Source organism: Pelophylax lessonae, assembly GCF_965119305.1.
Source record: "Pelophylax lessonae genome assembly, chromosome: 4".
NCBI lineage: Eukaryota > Metazoa > Chordata > Amphibia > Anura > Ranidae > Pelophylax > Pelophylax lessonae.
Window position 1 is genome coordinate 467,225,879 of NC_138771.1, and position 19,799 is coordinate 467,245,677.

A 19,799-nucleotide genomic window follows, 5' to 3' on the forward strand; every position below is an offset into this window, starting at 1 on the left:
ATCGCTCATAATGGCGCTCTGACAGCAATTCAATAATAAGTGTGGTCATTGAGTGTGGGGCATTAGTGTTATGCAATGGATCTTTACAGAGATTAATTAGTTAAACAGAGCAGAGCAATTAAAGTCAGGGCATGAATTTGATTATTAAGGCTGACACGCTAAACTGAAGGCCTCAGTCAGCCACTTAGCATAATCACTGTAAACAGTGAATGTATCGACAGCCAATCTGGAGCCTGTGGCAAATTCTGGTTACCCAAGGAAGACTCTTACAAGTTCCAAGGTGTGCATGCTCTCTGTCAGTAAAGGGGATTTCACAAGCATATGAACACTAATGCATATTTGTATTTACCTAGGTGCAGCCATCTATAAAGGTGACTATCAGTGGAATTGTATAGCCATAACACACTGTGAATGCAAAATACAGCATACAAACATACATACATTTAGTACCCTGCTGTGAGATCAAGCACAGGTCCATAGTGCTGCTGCATGAAACATTTTTTTCTATTAAATTCCTCTCTATAGCAATACAATAGGGTAATTTCACCAAGCTGAATTTGTTATTTAAATTGCATTAGGACCTGTGCTGACATGCTTTGGGCTTGTATCGATGGCTTCAGTTTGACACCAGTTTGAGATGCTCCTGCGATATCTCAGAATTGATTGACATGTACATTTGACTTGCAGTTGACATCATTTAGACCTGCATTCGATCTGCTTAAAGTTGGTTTTGCACTCCTTTTAAGGAAATGTAAAACTTGCCCGACGTGAACAAAAGCTTGTTGACACAGGTCCTTAGTTACTGTACTTTAAAATAATTTTCTCTCAAAACATTCAGTTCATATGCATAGCTAAGCTCGGTTTAAATCTTGTACAAAATAGTCACCTAAAGGACAAGTTCAAGATTGTACAACAACCACCAGTCCACTCTGCCTTTCCCCTGACTTAATCAAATAGAGGCACCCCCTACCCAGGTGTTTTTCTACTTTTCCATGACAGTGGTGGCCTACTCCAGCCTCTAATCTTCTCCCACCCTGACTACACCTGTCCACAACTGAGTCCCTGTAGACTTGAATGGGGCCATATTCCTAGCACCTAGTAGTGTAGGAGTACAGTCCTATTCAAGTCTATGGGAATTTATAGCGCAGGTGTGGCTATTTGCTGAGAGGATTTCAGATAGGAGGATTGTAAATTTTGGAGGTAAATAAACACATGGGATAAATTCCAGCAATGGGCCATTGATCCAAGGCTGAGCCATGACTGCTGAGTAAATTTACAAAAAATCCTACCCCCTTCATGCTTAACTAGCCTAAACTGCCCATTAAAGTTCTGACACTGAACTGTGAAATTGAGAGGTAGGGTTTAACAACAGTAGGTGCAGGCCTTAGTGCCTACTAGAAGTTGGCTTGAAGTTTACCAGTATTGCTATTTTTACACCTTTTAAGAGCCTACAGGTTCACTTTAAAGTTTCCAACTTTACCAAGGAGAGCATATGTAGTCAATATTTACTTTCCCTGCTCTGTCATCAGACCACCTGAAAAATATCCTGTATGTCCCCAGTATGGGGAACAAGACAATCTTTCTGCCTCCCCACAATGCAGTTCTTGGTGAGTGATTGGCAAATCACCAGGTTCAAGTACTTTTATGTGTGGGTGAGAAGAGTGTGCAAAGCAAGTCAAAACTTCCACAAAAACCTTGGGTTGGTTCCAAAAGAACCCTGGTTCCAGATCGAATAGCAGAAGTTTGCGAGGATGGTCATACTTTATAGTCCCTCTTATAGAGTGAACTAGTTACTTTGCCTAGTACAGCCATTGGTACAGCTTTAAAACAGAAGCCAGTAAACCTACAAAAATGTTTTGTGTTGTGGAAGGCAAGAGGGCTACATAATGTATTGTACCACCCATTCTGATTGCTCTTCATAAAGTCATCAGCCCTCAGACTATACAAACCTCTTTTCACCCAACACATATGTACACTAACTATAAAAGGTTGTGCAAACCATTCAGACAAAAGGATATCTCTACCTTTCTCTAAAACATTAATTCAAGTAAGGATGAAAAAGTACAACCTGTCTATCTGTCACAGTTGTCAGATAAATATTTTGTCCTTCACAAACGTACAAATCACAAAAAATCTGTGACCCAGCAAGGTAAATGCAATGGAGGAAAGGCTAGTAACAGTGATAAGGTTACTAGATTTACTATCCCTTTAATTAAATATGTAGTAGTGTGTTGCAAATTGCAGCAACCAATCAAAAATCCGCTTTCATTGACATGTCTGTACTGTGATAAGCTGTGAAGGATCTTTGCTAAGTTTACTTATTACACATGTTCACTGCATTTAGTTAATAACATATCCTGTTCAAACAAGAATTCAGATTGACATGTTGGTTCTCTAAGAGCTTCTGAAGCATCTATGGGCTATACATTCATGGTGAATGTTAATGTATTCCTAATGTATAAGAGAAATCTGCAGAAATTCTCTGGAGGCCTGGACTGTGCTACAAATCTATTCTAAAACCAATGACAGCAACAAGCTATTTTAGGAGGCTCTGGATATATTGGTTGACCTCAATGTTTCCTCAGTGCACAGGTCCTTGCAGTATTTAATCAAGGTAACAATGACAACAAACTTTGTCTATATTTATAGCCTGCAAGGAAATGAATGTGTCTTAAATTCTCACCCATTTTGGAAATATTCACCTGAAAGAGGAATAGGCTATGTAGATAAATCAAGAAAAGGCATCACATAATAGGATAATTGTTAAAGCTTTGGTGACAGCTGTGCGTTTTTCAGTGGTGTCTCTAAAATCACGGTTTGAATAAGTTGAAGCACCTGTCAATTTCTTGCCACCTATGTAGAAAATGAAGGGGAGGCTAGAAAAAGACAATGAAGGTTTGAACCCAAACAACAGTGTGTGAAGAGCAGGAAGGAAATGATGATTGGACAGGACCCTTGTCTGTGACTTCATGACAGGTTCCCTTAAAGCAAAGTTTTCCCATGTAGGCCTAAAGAACAACTTCACTTTAATGCCTCACTCCCCAGATTCACATACAGTATGTTTCCTTTTTTACATGCTTCTCTATATGGCTACCAGAGACAAGGAAGAGAAACCCCATTGTAAGCTCTGAGTTGCTCTAGTCAGAGCTACCCAGGGCTGATGAATTTCTCCCAACCACTGGCGTCAGGAGTGGATCAGTCAACAAACATCAGCACTGTCACATGAGATGACAGGGAGTAAGTTACATGCTCCCCCATACCCAGAAGTACAGGATAAGTGGAGGGGGGAAAGCTAAGTTAGGTATGCTCTGCTGGTAAAGTGGTGGTGGTTGTGGTGGGGTAGAATTAATTGAACTCTAACAAAAATTTAAAAAAAAAAAAAAATACGAATAAAAAACAATTGGGAATCTAATAGACATTAGCCAGTTCACTGTGGTTCAGTGTGGTCTCAATGGTTCATAAATATCCTACTTCAAAACTATGGTTATGACAAAGACAACATAACCCAAAAAGCAACCATGCTAATAGAAACCAAATGCCATTAAAAATACAGACATGTAATTCTAAATCTTCTTTATTAGTACAAAAACTGTTCTAACGAGCATAAATTATTATGCAAAAATGAGCCAAAACTCTTACTGGATATAGTAATCAAAAAATTGCTTAACAGCTAACTTTTTTTACATTTTAAGTTATTTTTTTGCAAAGAAGGAGGGCTTGGTGATCAAAAAATAATTTAATTATCTTTAGTTGGGGAGTACAATGCTCCCACCTTTTACACTATCCAAAAAATGTATTAACATTTGGATAACCCCCCAGGACGTCAGATAGTGTCAGCAGTGAAAGGTTCCCTGAAGAAAGTAAGTAAATATATGAATTCCTTTTTTGAAGGTAATGGTAAGATCTTTGAAATCATATGTAAAAGATTCAAGAGATGTATTACTAAAAGGTAACCAAAGACTGGTTCAAGATGAAAATACTTTTTAGTGGGGATCAATGTAGAAAGCTTGTATACATTGGTTCCCAATATATGCAGTTAAAAAGACATTGAATTTTTTTTTGAATTTGTATTTTCCCATGATGGGACCACAGAATTAGTTTCTTCTTGACTAAGCTGAGTTTGCATTGATGATCAATTATTTCCAGTTTCTGGGAACATATTACCAATAAATTGAAGGTACCTCATTGGGTGCACTGTTTCTACCATATTTTTCATGCCCCCACCTTGGTCGTTGGGAGAAAAATTAGGTGTATGGCCTATCAATGTACCTCACCAACCAATGTGAGGTACATTGATGATGTGTTTGTGATGTGGAAGGATGAGGAGGGGGAACTGAAGGAGTTCATAACTTTTAATGGCGTAATGTGGAGGGGATGAGTTTGGGCTCATTTGTGCATAATAATTTATGCTCATTAGAACAATTTTTGTACAAAAAAAATTCTTATGATTTATATTTATGTGTTTGTAATTCTATGCCATTTGGTCTCTATTATTATTCATGGATTGTTTTTTGGGTTATGAATTATGATGGAATTAAGTAAACCCATTGCTTTGCTCTTTGTTTTAAAATGTATCTAACATTCCTATGCCCCCCCCCCCCCCCCCAAAAAAAAAAAAAAACATATTGCGCTTGTCAGTCTATAGATGTGGTAGCAACATTAGTTTGCTTTTTAGGAGATACTTGGTGTCCTAAAGTGACAATGCTCACTTGTCCTATATTTATGGAGGAACAGCATTGTCACCTATGGACTGGACTAAAAGAAACCCTTTCCCTCTCCTGATCTCTATGACATGGGGATTAGGTGATTCTGCTGTAATCCACAGAGGAGATTTGGTAGAAAATGGTTACAGGCAGAGAGCACAGGATGTTAGCTCACTAGATTTTTGGCAGTCAACAATTATTTTTGCGCTTTTTAATGAAAATATGAAAAGGCTTTCAATGCTATATTTAACAGACCATAAGAAGCAAATACGTTCAATGTTATGGTTTACATACACTTTAAAATAGATATTTAACATGCCAGAAACTGTTTAAACCCTGAACAGCTTGATTCAAAAAAGAGTTCTGTTTTTTTTTCTTCTTTAAGTGACTTCTCAAGGAAAAATAAAACAGCACCATTTTTTGCCTTTTAGAGAAAAGATGAAACTTCAGTTAACAAGTGTCAGAAAAAAAGCTGGAATTGAACAGCATTAGAGATATACTATAATAATGGCAAGAGATGGATCTCAAGTTTCATGACAAAGAACAAACTGATAGTGAGGATTGCAAACACACGTGAAACAGGATAGGTAGGGGGTCGGCTGGAGCAAGAAAACCCAAATGTATCAATTAGCCAACATCTCCAGCTCTGCTAGCCCCTAAAACTTCAGGATTCCACTGCACTGAATCTTATTAGCTGCTTCTTTGTTGTAATAAATGTAGGAGAGCCACGACCCCAACACGTGTAATGTGTCAGCTAACAATTGTGCACGGCCCTGCTCTCAAATCCCTGGAATTGTTAGGAGTTTCCTTGTTAGCGGGCTTTTTTATGCTCTAAAGCTCTCTCTAATATAAGATTTATGCACTTTGCCTCCCGGTTACATCAGAACTGCTCTTTCGCTGTCTTCACATATCTCGCGGAGAGCCAACCATTGTCCTGCCAGGTGGAGATTTCTGAGCGGAATTCTGACAAAGATTTCACACTGGCTCTGAATACAAAGGAATCTCTTTGCTACATTTGGGTTTGGAAGGATGATTAACTGCAACATTCTAACATACACTCAATGATACCATAGTTAGTAATTTTTCTTAACACTATCTGTCTTTGCCTGTTCAGGGGTCCTCTTGTTAGGACATCCTTCCTCCACTGTTTTTTACCTTCTCTGCACCCTCCTGTAACTCAGTTTGCCTTGAAGCCTTTCCCAAGGTCATTGGTCATGGGCCACTCAGGTCTGAGCACTCTTTTCCAGGAGTATGATGCTCCAGCAGACCTAGAAGTACTGGGTATTTCTGAGGGCTTTGACAGATGAGTGGAGAGGTGGGCGATCATAGAAAAGGTATCAGTTAACGAACAACTAAAACTTGACATGGGTTCTAACTCCTCATAACTCTGTCTAAAACGGAAAAAAGTTTTCGGTTCAGATAGGATTACAACATGACTAAGGCATCTTGGATGATGATTAGTACTGATGGACAGGACAGTCAAGTGTTCATCAGTCATTTTGTACCATGAATTTCATAGACACCCACCTCACTCCACACGAGCATGGTTCCAAATATGACTTGTAGGCCGTCAAAGAAATTGTCTCCTATGATGATGACTGTGGCCCCTCCGGTAGTCCAACCTTCACTCGGGCTGATCGCTTTGATACAAGGTGTAGCTGCTTTTCAAGAGAGGGGAATAAAAAGAATGATGTAATGTGTCATTATAAGTATAATAAACCAGAGGACAGAAAGACATGTTACAAATATCAGGATTAAGATAAACTGAATTACAGGCAGTCTCTGGGTTACAAACAAGATAGGTTCTGTAGGTCTGTTCTTCAGTGGAATTTGTATGTAAGTTGGAACAGGTACATTTCTTAAGTGTAACTCCAGCCCAAAAAATGTTTTTTTGTTTTTTGGATAGCATAGGGAAGGTTTAATGCCCCTATAACATTTGTTTTGCTGTCTTTGCCCTTTTCCGAATATTGCACCTCACTTTTTGTACCCATGACAATTGGTATTTGAATATTTTGGGTTGTCGTGGAAACAGGGATTGGTGATAAAGCTTTAGTGGAGACTAAAGTAGAGTTTTCTCCCATGATAACTCTTACAGGAGTGAATTTTTCTTCCTAGGGGTAGATTTCCTCAAACTCCTTGTTGTCTCCCTCCGTTTGTAAGTATAAGTCGGATGTTTGTAACTCAGGCACTGCCAGTAAAGAGGAATTTTAAGAAGGGCTGTTAACAATAAAAAATAATTCCAAATGAAACCAGTCAGTGAATTGCCAATGTTATCAAGCAAATACTGCAACCACACTGAAGTAAATAGTCCACTCAATTTATTTGGTAAATTCATTGCTGCAAGATTTCCAACCAGAAATTCCAGAACAGGTTTAAACGTGATTGGTGGTTGTGAAAAACTTCAAACCTTTTTAAAAACCAGACTTTGGCCTCATTTAGACCAGCCATACATGGAGCAATTTTATTTCCTGCAACCAGTGAAATTCACTTGATTCCCCCATCAACACAGACAGTGTTGATTTGGGAATCCATTTGGAATCCATTGTCTTCTGGGAGAAGACAGTGATTATCGCTAGCAATAATCGCAAGAAAATCCGGTAGGCTGGCTGGACCCAAGTTAATTGATCAATCAGCATGGTATATTCAACCTGCCTATTAACAATTCGAACCATGTATGGCTGGCCTTACACTTGCGGTTGGGGAAGGGGGCGTAGTAAAAACATTTTTTACATGCCACGATGTGCACACTTTTTCCTATAACTTTCACATGGAAATCCTGCCAGTTATAAACTTGGGGGGAGAGTTACTAATACTGGAGCTTACAAAATCTGGTGCAGCTCTGCAGAGAAACCAATCAGCTTCCAGGTTTTATGGTCAAAACGTAATTGACCAAGCTAAAGTTAGAAGTTGATTGGCTACCATGCACCGCTGCACCATATTCTGAGTGCTCCAGTTTTTGTAAATCTCCCCCTTGGTGTCCTAAAGTGACAAAGCCCACTTAGCGTACTGTATCAATGGAGGAGAATTACCCTAGAACAGGACTAAAAGAAACCAGCACAGGCAGAGAACACAGGAATTTTATAGCTCACTGGATTTCTGGTAGGAACAACAGGTATGCTTTAATTTGCTTAAATTTATCTAACAGACATAACTGAACAGTCTTAATTGCAGGAACGAGACCACACTCCACAGGAGTCCCAATGGTAAGTTTATTGTTTATAGATGGTTTTAGCCCCCACCTTTAGGCCATGTCCCTCTGACATGTTTCACCCTTCCTGGGGTTTAATCATAGATGTGCAAAAATTTGAATTCGATATTTACAGAGACCCTGTTGCCAGACCATTCATTTCAAAGAAAAATGTGCCATAGGATTTTATGTGCATTTAACAGTTTTGTTATGTCAGACTGTGAGCTGTTTCCCAAGTGACACTCAAGTGTATTCCCCTTCACTCCTCCCCTGGCATCTTTTTAAAGATTATGCAGTAAAGAATGAGGCCTGGAGATGGAGGGGAAACAGTAGGCGGAAGGCCGGACATGACTGGGTTGGCAGGAAAGGATGGGAGAATCGCAGGGTTAAATTGATAATTTTGGTGTAGACATAGGGTTAGTTTTGATTTGAGACAGGAAGGGTGGGGCAGGGTGGAGTCACTGGGAGAGTAAGGGGTGGTTCTGGGGTCCTAGGAGTTAGTCGGAGCAGGACAGCGTGGAACTAGCTTCTCCCTCCCTCCCTTTTGAAGTTGATCTTGTTTTTCGGGGTTTAGTAGTGCTTTCCTTTTTCAGAGTAATGTTGTTCATGGGGTTACCCAGGATGGGGATGGACTGGGGGCAAATATGGTTTTGGGATTGTCGACTTTCAGGAGTTTTTTGTCATAGCAGTTAGCATTGGTCTCAGGGTCTTGGAAGGCTGTGACGGTTTGAAAAGGTGGAAAAGGGAGGGTGGGGCCCATCTCAGGTATGGGTGTACCTACCTTGGTAACAATTTAAGACAGTGATGATTATGAGTCATTTGGCTGTATCGGGGGTATCTTAATAGTAATAGTCCTCAAGCCCGTGTAGTTGTGGCTGAGGGCCTCGAAGTCTATTTTGATGGTGGATACAGCCAGTTGGTTAATATAAGTTATAGGAAAATGAAGAATCCGCGCACACTAATAGAAAAAGCAGCTAGCAATGATAAAGCCAACACCCATCTATAAAAAGTATATATATATATATATATAAAATTGCAGCGCTGTAAATAAAAGTCTTAGCTGGGCAGTACTCATACCCTAATTCAAGGGAAGTCCGCACATAGTCCAAGGTATCTCCGTCATCATGGCTCCATCTCAGACACTCCACATGAATATTCACACGTATATTCAATGGAGAAGACACCAGTGTTAACATAAAAGCATATGCCCTGATGATCAACACTTGTTGGAAACCTGTTGGGTGTGGTGGCTATTCCTGTGATCTTTACAGCGGCGTGACACATGTGACTTACCATGTTTTTGTATTTTTATTTTAACCAATAAATGGGATTTGCTTTTATGCTAACATTGGTGTCTCCTCCATTGAATATACGTGTGAATATTCGTGTGGAGTGTCTGAGATGGAGCCATGATGACAAAGGATTATGATATACTGGACATGCCTTTTTGGATTTTAATCTGGTGAGTTTGCACTACATGTGGGGAAGAATGAGCTATGCACGTGGTGTTACTCTAGGACTTCCATCACTGGTGGGACCTGGTCCCCTGTTCATTATATCTGCTCATCGCATTATCACACTATTGTGGATTTTGTTGTTTTTTTATTCACATGTTGACACCGGAATTATTTCTGTGGACTCATATATACCTTGGACTATGTACGGACTTCCCTTAAATTAGGGTGTGAGTACTGCCCAGCTAAGACTTATTTACAGCGCTGCAATTTTATATATATATATATATATATGCATACAGTTAATATAAGTTGCCTTCCAAGACCCCAGACCAGGGATCCTCAAACTACGGCCCTCCAGCTGTTGTAGAACTACACATCCCATGAGGCATTGGAAAACGCTGACATTCATAGACATAACTAGACATGATGGGAGTTGTAGTTCCTGAACAAATGGAGGGCTATAGTTTGAAGATCCCTGCCCTAGACGTTGATGAGGTTAGTTGACAAGGTTAGTCACTGTTCTCATTTTGGGTCACTACTGTTCAGTTCATTTAAAAACAAATTATTATGTATTTTGTTTAATAAAATGGCTGCTATGGCCTTTCTAACCCAAGAAGTATATGGTGGCGTTTGTTTTACAGTTTGTAAGATGTATGTTGGGTTTTTAAGGTAAAGCAGCCGTAATATCTGTTATACCTCAGTCAAGTAAAAGCAATGTAAAGGAGCTGGTCCAGCATAAACCGTAATTAGACACTCCCTAAAGAACACAGGCCATGGGGATAGGGGGCTGTGGTAGTGAATTGACTCTTCCTGAAGTGGTCAAATTTTCTTGCAAGTTCAGAGGCACATTGCAAGTCAATTAATAAAAAATAATGTAAAGAAAAATTCTGCAATAAATTTAAAACACTTGATATTTCTGTGCTTTTACCTGCAATTTTTAGGTTAGTGTCTGGGTCTCTTTAACTGCTCATAAGGTGCCAAATAAGAAAAGTTCATTGTGAGGGATAACATACACTTTAAAACTTTGCTTAACATGATTGAACGATGTAAAACGCTAGATAAAGATACTAAAGACATGTAATGGGGACATACCAAAGCACATTGTTGGAGAAATAAAACATTTTCTGTGAGTAGCCACTTCAATGTGTGCTTTTTTTTTTTGTCTTTTTTTTTTTTTTGTTAAAACATCAGAAAAGACGTCCTCCTCCTCCTCCTTCTTACTGTGCGACAATAACATGATTACAGCCACAATTTAACATAATCGTCCTGAATAGCTGATAGCGTACTGGAGAGTTAAAATGGAAATTATCAAGTGGCTCCTCTTTGTTAAAATAATGATCACTTCACAAATAAAAGCTTTTATCCCAAATATGCCGCGCAGCGGCGAAATGCAAATTTTAGCCGACAATAGCGTGTGCCGTTTATTAAATATTGGCGTGCCCTGCTTGTTTAAGGACCCCTCCGGTGTGACGGCTTATGAGAGCCATGTAAATGTCATTTTTGTCTTTGGTGCAGCTGATTCGGAATGTTAGCGTTTGTACGAGACACCATCAAAGGGCACGAGCCCGGGGATTTGCTGGGAAAATACCGACAAGTGCTAAATATCTAACAGATTAAGTGGTTTACATTTCATTTATAGCGTGTGAACTTTGTCTATGGATGTGTAATATTTACTGGAGTGCTGCAGCCGTGCAGGCTGTGCCAGGGTAAAAGCGGACATTTAAAAAAGGACAACACCTTGAAAGTGGCGTTTTTGCTGCTATGACTGATATTAAAGCAAACAGCGGATGTCTTAAAGGTATAGTCCAATTAAAGGGTATGTAAAACATAAACCCAACGCAACTGATTAGTATGTTTCATCAGGAAATTAAATACTTTCACCTACAGTACATTATGTAGATCTAATACTTATCTTATTTCCAGATACCTTTTTTTATTTTGGCAGTCATGTGACGTTTAGGTATTTGAGCTACACCACAATGCAAGAGGTGTAGGTGGAGCAAGCAGGAAAGCTCTGTCACAGCGGAGGTGGAGTTTGTGCTGACTGATGGCCTCTGTCACACTCCTGAGCCGATATATGTACTGTAAGAGCATCAAGTGGAGCTGAGAGTAGGGAAGTGAGAGGAGATGTCAGGGCACCTGCTGGAGCCACCCCACAGGATGACGAAAAGAGTATAGTGGAGCAGCTTGTAGACGAGAAACAAGAAGTTCCCATGTGGGTGGGTACAGCGTGGTGCAGCGGCAGTAACACGCACTCAGTCCAGATGCGTTGAAAAACTTGTATTGAAGTCAATTTACAGTTCACAACTGGACCCAACTGGAAACAAAGATGACAACAGCGTGTAGAGGAGCAGGTCTCAGCAAAGCTGACATTGTCTGTCTTAAGGGGCAGAATGTGGCTTGGCTGGTGAGAGCCAGAGCAGGGAGGTTTCCAGGAGAGTGGCGAATCCCTCCTCATCTGGATCCTTTCCCTACCATTAATACTATCCCTGATAGACGGGAGATCTAGAATGCTAGAATGCATGCCAAACCCAGAAACCAGAGTCTTAAAGTGGTTGTAAACACTCAAACATGCTGTGTGCAACAAACCAAATCTCAAACCAGCGATGTGCCGGAGAACAGTGGCTCCCCCTGTTTCTCTTCCTCTTCATTGGCTGAGACAGCAGCGGGAGCCATTAACTGTGCTCTGTGTGTAAATGGACACACAAAGCAGCAGCTCAGCAGCGAGTCTGCTCGGTTGCCCTCATAACAAACTGCTTGCTATGGGGGCACTCTGCAGGAAGGGGGGCAAGAGCACCGGTGGTGGACCTGAGAAGAAAAGGACCTAGCTACTCTGTGCAAAACCATTGCACTGAGCAGGTAGGTATAACATGTTTGTTATTTTTAGAAAAAAATCTGCCTTTAACCACATTAAGCCCGCCCGCCGCAGATTTACTGCAGCAGGCAGCCTCTCCTGCACGAACCGACGTAGACCTACATCAGTCGCGCACGTGGTGATGGGGGGCAAACGTGCGCCGCCGCCGGCATGCTCCCGCCCCTACTTGGCAGAAGTGGTTAATGTTACTTTATATACACTCTGCCACAACAGAGTCAAATGGGCTGCCAGCATCCAACCGGAATGCTGCCCCAGTGACCCAGGAAACCATAGAGGAACTATGTGCTTCTTGACTACAAGACTGGACTGCACCTGCCTACACACTTCTTCCGATCAGGGATCTTCCAAAGCATGCGCAATGAGAGTGGCAACTGAGGATACCCAGGATTGGTTGCTATTCCACTCTGAAAAGGAAAGTACAGTGAAATGGCAGAATCAACCAAGTAGTTACAAATAATCACAAATTACATTTACATTACAAAGTTAAAGCGGGTGTAAACCGCTGGGTGTTTTTATTTTTTGTTGGACCCTGCAAGGTAATGTCATAATGTGCTAGTATGCCTTGCATACTAGCACATCATGTTAAACTTACCTTAAAGCGAAGCCCTTCCAGCGCCGAGATGTCAGAGAAGCAGGCGCTCCCATCTTCACCCATCTTGCTTCCGGGTCTGCAGACTCTGTGACTGTCCGGAGCCGCGATGACGTCACTTCCGCGAATGAATGCGGAGCTGCTGTTTACGTCACAGGGCTCTGAAGGAACAGCATGGGTGGCTGTTCCTTCATAGCGCAGGCGCTAGTGATGTCACTGGCTGCATGTACAGTAAATATTTCCTAAACTTTCCACATTTAGGAGATATTTACACTAACTATAGCTAAGCCTTATTATAGGCTTACCTATTGATAAAAGGCTGAGATGGAAGTTTACTTCCACTTTAAAAGACATTTGGGGGGGGGGGGGATTTACTAAAACTGGTGCAGCTCTGCATAGAAAATAGTCAGCTTTCCTGTTTTTTTATTTTTTGTACAAGCCTAATTGGACAAGTTGTATTTAGAATCTTATTGGTTACCATGCAGAGTTGCACCAGATTCTGCACTCTCCAGTTTTAGTAACCCCCCCCGTGTATTTTAAAATCCTTTCAAATAACATTTATTAAGCCATCTACTGCACCGATTAGAATTTTTTAATGCAAATCTACTATGCCCAGTTTTACAATATACTTTTCCTCTTTGCTCCATCTTGGTCTGTTAAATATACAACTCAAAATGTTTTGTTATATATGACATATTTGACAAGTGCAGAAAAATACCTGTTAATCCTTCCAGAAATCTTGTGAGCTAAGAACTTCCTGTGATCTCTGCCTGTGCTGCACACCTATCTGTCACATTGTTCTCAGTTTCTTTTGTGGACTACAAAACACCTACCTCCTATGCTTGCGCGTGCGTGGGGTGCAATGTGTAGTGGCAGTTGTTTTTACATTTTTTTTAATTGTATTACATTTTTATTATTTTATTAAATTCAGTCCGTGCATGGCAAAGTATTGCAATGCGCTGCAGAGCCTTGACATGTGTTGAGGTGCCTTGCGCTATTACAGACCATGTTACAGCCTAAACAGAACACATAGAACAAAAAAATGTTCTATGTGGCCTTGCATTGAGCCTGCACTAAACACAGATCAATATAAAAAAAGTGGTATGAACACAGGCCCTTAGAATTCCAAAATATTTGGAGACAAAACAATTCACATACATTATTTTTCTGTTTTCAGATGTTCGGTTTAGAGTTCTGCTTTAAACCCGTTATAAGAAAATAATAATCCAGAAAGAAAAAAAACGACAAATCTAGCAGACTTCTTTTATGGGTCGCACACATTTTACAGTCACACAGTCAGGATCAGATCATAAAACCACCTTCACAAAACCCATAGGAAGTAAGTTGTATTGCCTCTAAAGTTTACATTTCCCAAGTGCAGCGGCATAGAGAAATATTATAATATCGCAAACAAACTCCAAGTAGGTAAACATCATTATCGCAATCACAACATTCTGAATGTAGAGAGGGGTGCTGCAATATTGATGAGTTAGTTCAAAGTTACTGCAATCTACTTAGATGCACTTCACAGGTTTAAACATGAAGTCCGCTAAGCAGGGTTTGCATCCAAACTGCCCATATAACTCAAACCCAATTTCCAGAAAACTACAAGTCTCTCAGAGAAAATATTTACTTTTTATAGGGGGTTTGTATTATTTTAAAACCCCTTTCACATGGGCATTGTTGCAGTCAGTTTCTGCTGAATACACCAATCAAAAACGGACTGCAATGTGTCCCTGTGGACAGCCAGATGTAAGTGGACATGCATCGGCCTATATCTGCCCACCAGCAGCCATCTGAAATGTTCGGGCCCCTTACAAAGCTTTAGGCCTGGACCCCTGGGGTCTGACCACTAACAGTCCCCAGGGCCCCTTCACTGGCTGTCATACAGAATCCATCCACTGGTCATCCTACTGAGTCTGTCAGTGCACCTACTTTTATTTTAACACTATTACAACTTACTATATTATAACTCCACATATATTCCCCAAATATTCAGCAAAAGACATCCCAATCCAGCAAAGCAACATCCCCACATATTCAGCAAAGAGACATCCCAAACCAGCATAAAGGCATTCCAATCCAGCAAAGCGACATGCCCATATGTTCAGCAAAGAGGCATTCCCATATATTCAGCAAAGAGACATCCCAAACCAGCATAAGGGCATTCTAATCCAGCAAAGAGACATCCCCATATATTCAGTAAAGAGACATTCCCATATATTCAGCAAAGAGACATTCCCATATATTCAGCAAAGAGACATTCCCATATATTCAGCAAAGAGACATCCCCATATATTCAGCAAAGAGACATCCCAATCCAGAAAAGAGACTGCCTAATCCAGCATAGACATCTGTAGAGGCAGGGACTCACTCCGTGGCTGCCCTGCTTAACAATAGCTAGTTACTACAGATTCAAAATCTCGGTCTCATTAGTTGGAGCCCGGGCAGCCGGCCCCTCGGGATACCTAGGCTCCTACATGTGAATGGGTTGTTCCCCCCTGATGGCAGCCCTGCTACCCACATCCAGGTTTGTTCAGGCCCAAATGCAATTAGTTTGCATCCACGTTCACTTTTACTGACTTGACATGGGTGGATACAGGCAAACGCAAATTCGCTTACTTCCTGCCATCCATAGGGATTACATGGGTCCACTTTTTCCTCTATCACAAGTGGAAAAATCAGAAAGGACACAGATGTCAAAAATATGTGACATCCATTTTAGTTTTGATCTGACCTGGCTGGAGATCAATCTAGGACCCCTTGTTGAGATGGAACAGAGGGTATCCATGTAAAAGGGGTCTTACAGTTAGGTGCATGTGGAAGAACGTAAAAAAATTAGGACCTGTGGGTGACCACTACTTGTTAGCATTGCAAAGCTAAATAGATGGAATTTCAGGTGAGCAAAGCTTTGCTTCCATTATGCAGACAGTGTTTTCTCTATTTTGCTCAAATTAAAGCAAAATGTTATGACAGCAGACCTATGAAAAAGACCATAGGCGAGCGCACAGGGTGTGCCGGGTATGCCTGGGCACACCCTAATCATCATGTGTAGTGCTGATTTCCCCTTTCTCACTTCCTGCTGCCCCCTGTCTCCCCCTCTGCAATGCTGACGGCTTCCTTCCTCTTCCGCTGGCTGCTGCCGGAGATGTTTCAGGATGGAGAGCGGGAGAAGGAGCCAGTAAATATTTAATTTACGCCCCTCCTGCTTTTCTGAATGAACACAGTCTGTGTGCATTCTTAACTGGAGCATTGCAAACTATGTTTTTTATGCTTCAGTTTGTGATTTTCAGCACAGAGCACTTCCCATTAGTTCACTGTCCAGAAAAAGACTGAGAAAGCTCTGTCATCGGTCCCATTCTCTGTTTAAAAAGTGAGTTATCAGGGGTCTGTTTAGACTTTTAATATTTCACTAAAACCCCCAAGCAAGGTTTAAAAAAAAAGTATATATATATATATATATATATATATATATATATATATATATTTATTGTAAAAAATTATTTAAAAAAAACTAGTAAAAAAAATAAATTAAAAAAAAATAAAAAAAAAAGAACTACTGACACCAATCTCTGCTTTACTGACACTGACCACTGCTCTGCTGACATACATGCATGTGTGTTTGTGCTCTGGGGTGCACACCCTGATGCAATAGGCTGTGCACACCAATGAAAAAGACCCTGTCAGGATACATGTATCCTCACAACATTGTCTCTTTAAAAAGCATTTACTATACTTACCAGTACTTTCTTGCAGAGTTAGAATAGAATCTCCAGTGTCTGACACAGGTTTGTCAGATGCCTATGTCTCCCTACTGGCAGCTATATCACAAGTGTTTCCTTTCAGAGCCACATGTTACTTAGTATATCTTTTATGGTGTATGATCATTTAAAATATAGCTGCAAGAAAAAGTATGTGAACCCTTTGGAATGATATGGATTTCTACACAAATTGGTCATAAAATGTGATATGATCACCATCATCTAAGTCACAACAATAGACAATCACAGTCTGCTTAAACTAATAACCAGTGTTGGGGTAGTTACTCAAAAAATGTAACTAGTTACTAGTTACTTCTGTAAATTGTAACGAGATTACTTTACTAGTTACTGCATTTGAAAAGTAACTTCACTACTTATTACTTTAATTTCCTCTTTCTTAATTGACCGTGTAGAAGAAGATACATGACACTCTTTCTGCATAGAGTTTATTGTATAAACACAGGCTTTGGGAAACATGAGAACAAAACCTGAAAAAACAGAATAAAAGTGCAACAAAAAGTCATAAACTTCATCCCTCTCTATTCTTCGAAATAACAATTGTATCGCACGGCTTGGGTAACGCAGGAAAGCGCGATCAGGACTCTGACTGGACCACTTTAGAAGGCGTATTTTCTTCTGTTTAAGCCATTCTGTTGTTGATTTACTTCTATGCTTTGGGTCATTGTCCTGTTGCAACACCAATCTTCTGTTGAGCTTCAGCTGGTAGACAGATGGCCTTAAGTTCTCCTGCAAAATGTCTTGATAAACTTGGGAATTCATTTTTCCTTCGATGATAGCAATCTGTCCAGGCCCTGACGCAGCAAAGCAGCCCCAAACCATGATGCCCCCACCACCATACTTCACAGTTGGGATGAGGTTTTGATGTTGGTGTGCTGTGCCTCTTTTTCGCCACACATAGTGTTGTGTGTTTCCTCCAAACAACTGAACTTTGGTTTCATCTGTCCACAGAATATTTTGCCAGTACTGCTGTGGAACATCCAGGTGCTCTTGTGCAAACTGTAAATGTGCAGCAATGTTTTGTTTGGACAGCAGTGGCTTCCTCTGTGGTATCCTCCCATGAAATCCATTCTTGTTTAGTGTTTTACGTATTGTGGATTCGCTAACAGGGATGTTAGGATTTGCCAGTGACTTTTGTAAGTCTTTAGCTGACACTCTAGGATTCTTCTTCACCTCATTAAGCTGTCTGCGCTGTGCTCTTGCAGTCATCTTTACAGGACGGCCACTCCTAGGGAGAGTAGCAGCAGTGCTGAACTTTCTCCATTTATAGACAATTTTCTTACCGTGGACTGATGAACAGCAAGGCTTTTGGAGATACTTTTATATCCCTTTCCAGCTTTATGCAAGTCAACAATTCTTAATCGTAGGTCTTCTGAGAGCTCTTTTGTGCGAGGCATCATTCACATCAGGCAATGCTTCTTGTGAAGAGCAAACTGATGTGTGTTTTTTATAGGGCAGGACAGCTGTAACCAACACCTCCAATCTCATCTCATTGATTGGACTCCAGTTGGCTGAAATCTCACTTCAATTAGCTCTTGGAGATGTCATTAGTCTAGAGGTTCACATACTTTTTCAACCTGCACTGTGAATGTTTAAATGGCGTGTTCAATAAAAACATGGCAACATTTCATTCTTTGTGTGTTATTAGTTTAAGCAGACTGTGATTGTCTATTGTTGTGACTTAGATGATGATCAGATCACATTTTATGACCAATTAGTGCAGAAATCCATATCATTCCAATGGGATTCACATACTTTTTCTTGCAGCTGCATGTGTTGATGAAATCTGGGCTAGGCAAACAGTGTCAAAATACACAAACCATGTGTATTTTTACTTGAATTGTTTCTTTTATGTATTTCTTTCAGATTTGATCAATAATCCAGCATGAATCAACTCCTGCACTTTGTCTCTGTAACGGATCAACTGGCACCCCGACTGGGTACCTCCATCAGACACCATAACCACCGCAGACCCCACGAACCTCCGCAGCTTGGTTGGGGTCTCGCCGTCCCCTACCCACCCTGGACCTATGATAAGGCTCCAGGTTCTAGTGGGTGAACCTCTTTTTCCCCAGAGAGTGAAGCAGGAACAAGCTCTTACAAGAGCTTAGTGATTATTCAAGGGAGTATGAAGAGCATAGCAATCCCTTGTAGCAGATTCCCCCAATAAGAGACAGGACTCTAGATTGAGGGTGAAGTAGAACTCTACGTTTAATGGTACAGCTGCTCTTTTATACAGTTTCTCCCACACGGTTACCGCCCAGGTGGACCTTGTGGGGAACAGGACATGACATTCACAATCCAATAAAAACAGAGTTTTACACTCAGTCACTCCCATACAGTGTACACAATCCCTCCCATCTGCCTGATTATATTATCATATGCAGATTAAATTGTATACAGAAACAGAATTAAACTGAACTAATTATCTAGCCATCTGGACAGAACAATGTGAGGTCATTAACATTTCACTAGGAAACAGACAGACTGAACACAATACAAATCCCACCTCAATAGATAGAAAATAGGACAAAACTGCCAATGACAGTCTGTCCATCTCCTTCATTGAAGTACATGGAATACACATCTAGGTGTCACAGACTCCATGGCAACAGGTCTCACAGTGCAAAGTGGGATCAAATCTCCACATTTCGTGGGAGACACCGTTGACAAGTATCACCATCTGAAGCCATCCAAACCATTCCCCCAGCGTCCTCCAAGTATCTGTCCCTCACTCCCAGTGACGGTGAGCACTGTCACAGTCTCTGTGCAGGAGCTTTCTGTAATAAAGACCAGTCACTGCTGCTTTCTCTCCTTGTGTAGGATGACAGGTCTTGTATCCACCCCCTCCTGTGGTTTTCTACAGGCAGCCTGTCGTGGGTAGGGCCTCCTGGGCCCTTCCCACAGCTCTGATCTCTGCACAGGCTATGTACATCCCAGTAACGATGTCACTGCTACATGTAACTGATAAAATCTGGTGTTTGGTGCACACAAAGTGAAATGCTACCTTTTGTGGCTATTGAGGTATACAGTATAATCATATTAACGTTTTTCTCCTAAATTTTAAATTGAAATGTAGCACTTTTATTAATACCATACCTAGTAATAAATAGTCAAAAGTTATCTTTATTTTTTAATCATAGCTCCCTTTGACTTTGGTGGAGATGTGTGCTCCCATAGATCTTCTGTTCTTTTAGGCTCTGTTCACA

The 19,799-nt window shown here is 40.7% G+C and overlaps 1 protein-coding gene across 4 annotated transcripts in view; it reads right to left on the minus strand.

Moving 5' to 3' along the window:
• EBF1 (EBF transcription factor 1) overlaps nt 1–19,799 on the minus strand; it is a 468,611-nt gene that overhangs the window by 76,454 nt on the left and 372,358 nt on the right. For 2 of the 4 annotated variants that reach the window (XM_082253142.1, XM_082253140.1), the window contains exon 9: nt 6,231–6,361. In XM_082253142.1, coding sequence (XP_082109268.1) covers nt 6,231–6,361 — 131 coding nt within the window. Of the gene's footprint in view, nt 1–6,230; nt 6,365–19,799 lie in introns of all 4 variants that reach the window. The other 2 variants (XM_082253141.1, XM_082253139.1) reach the window with 1 other exon arrangement.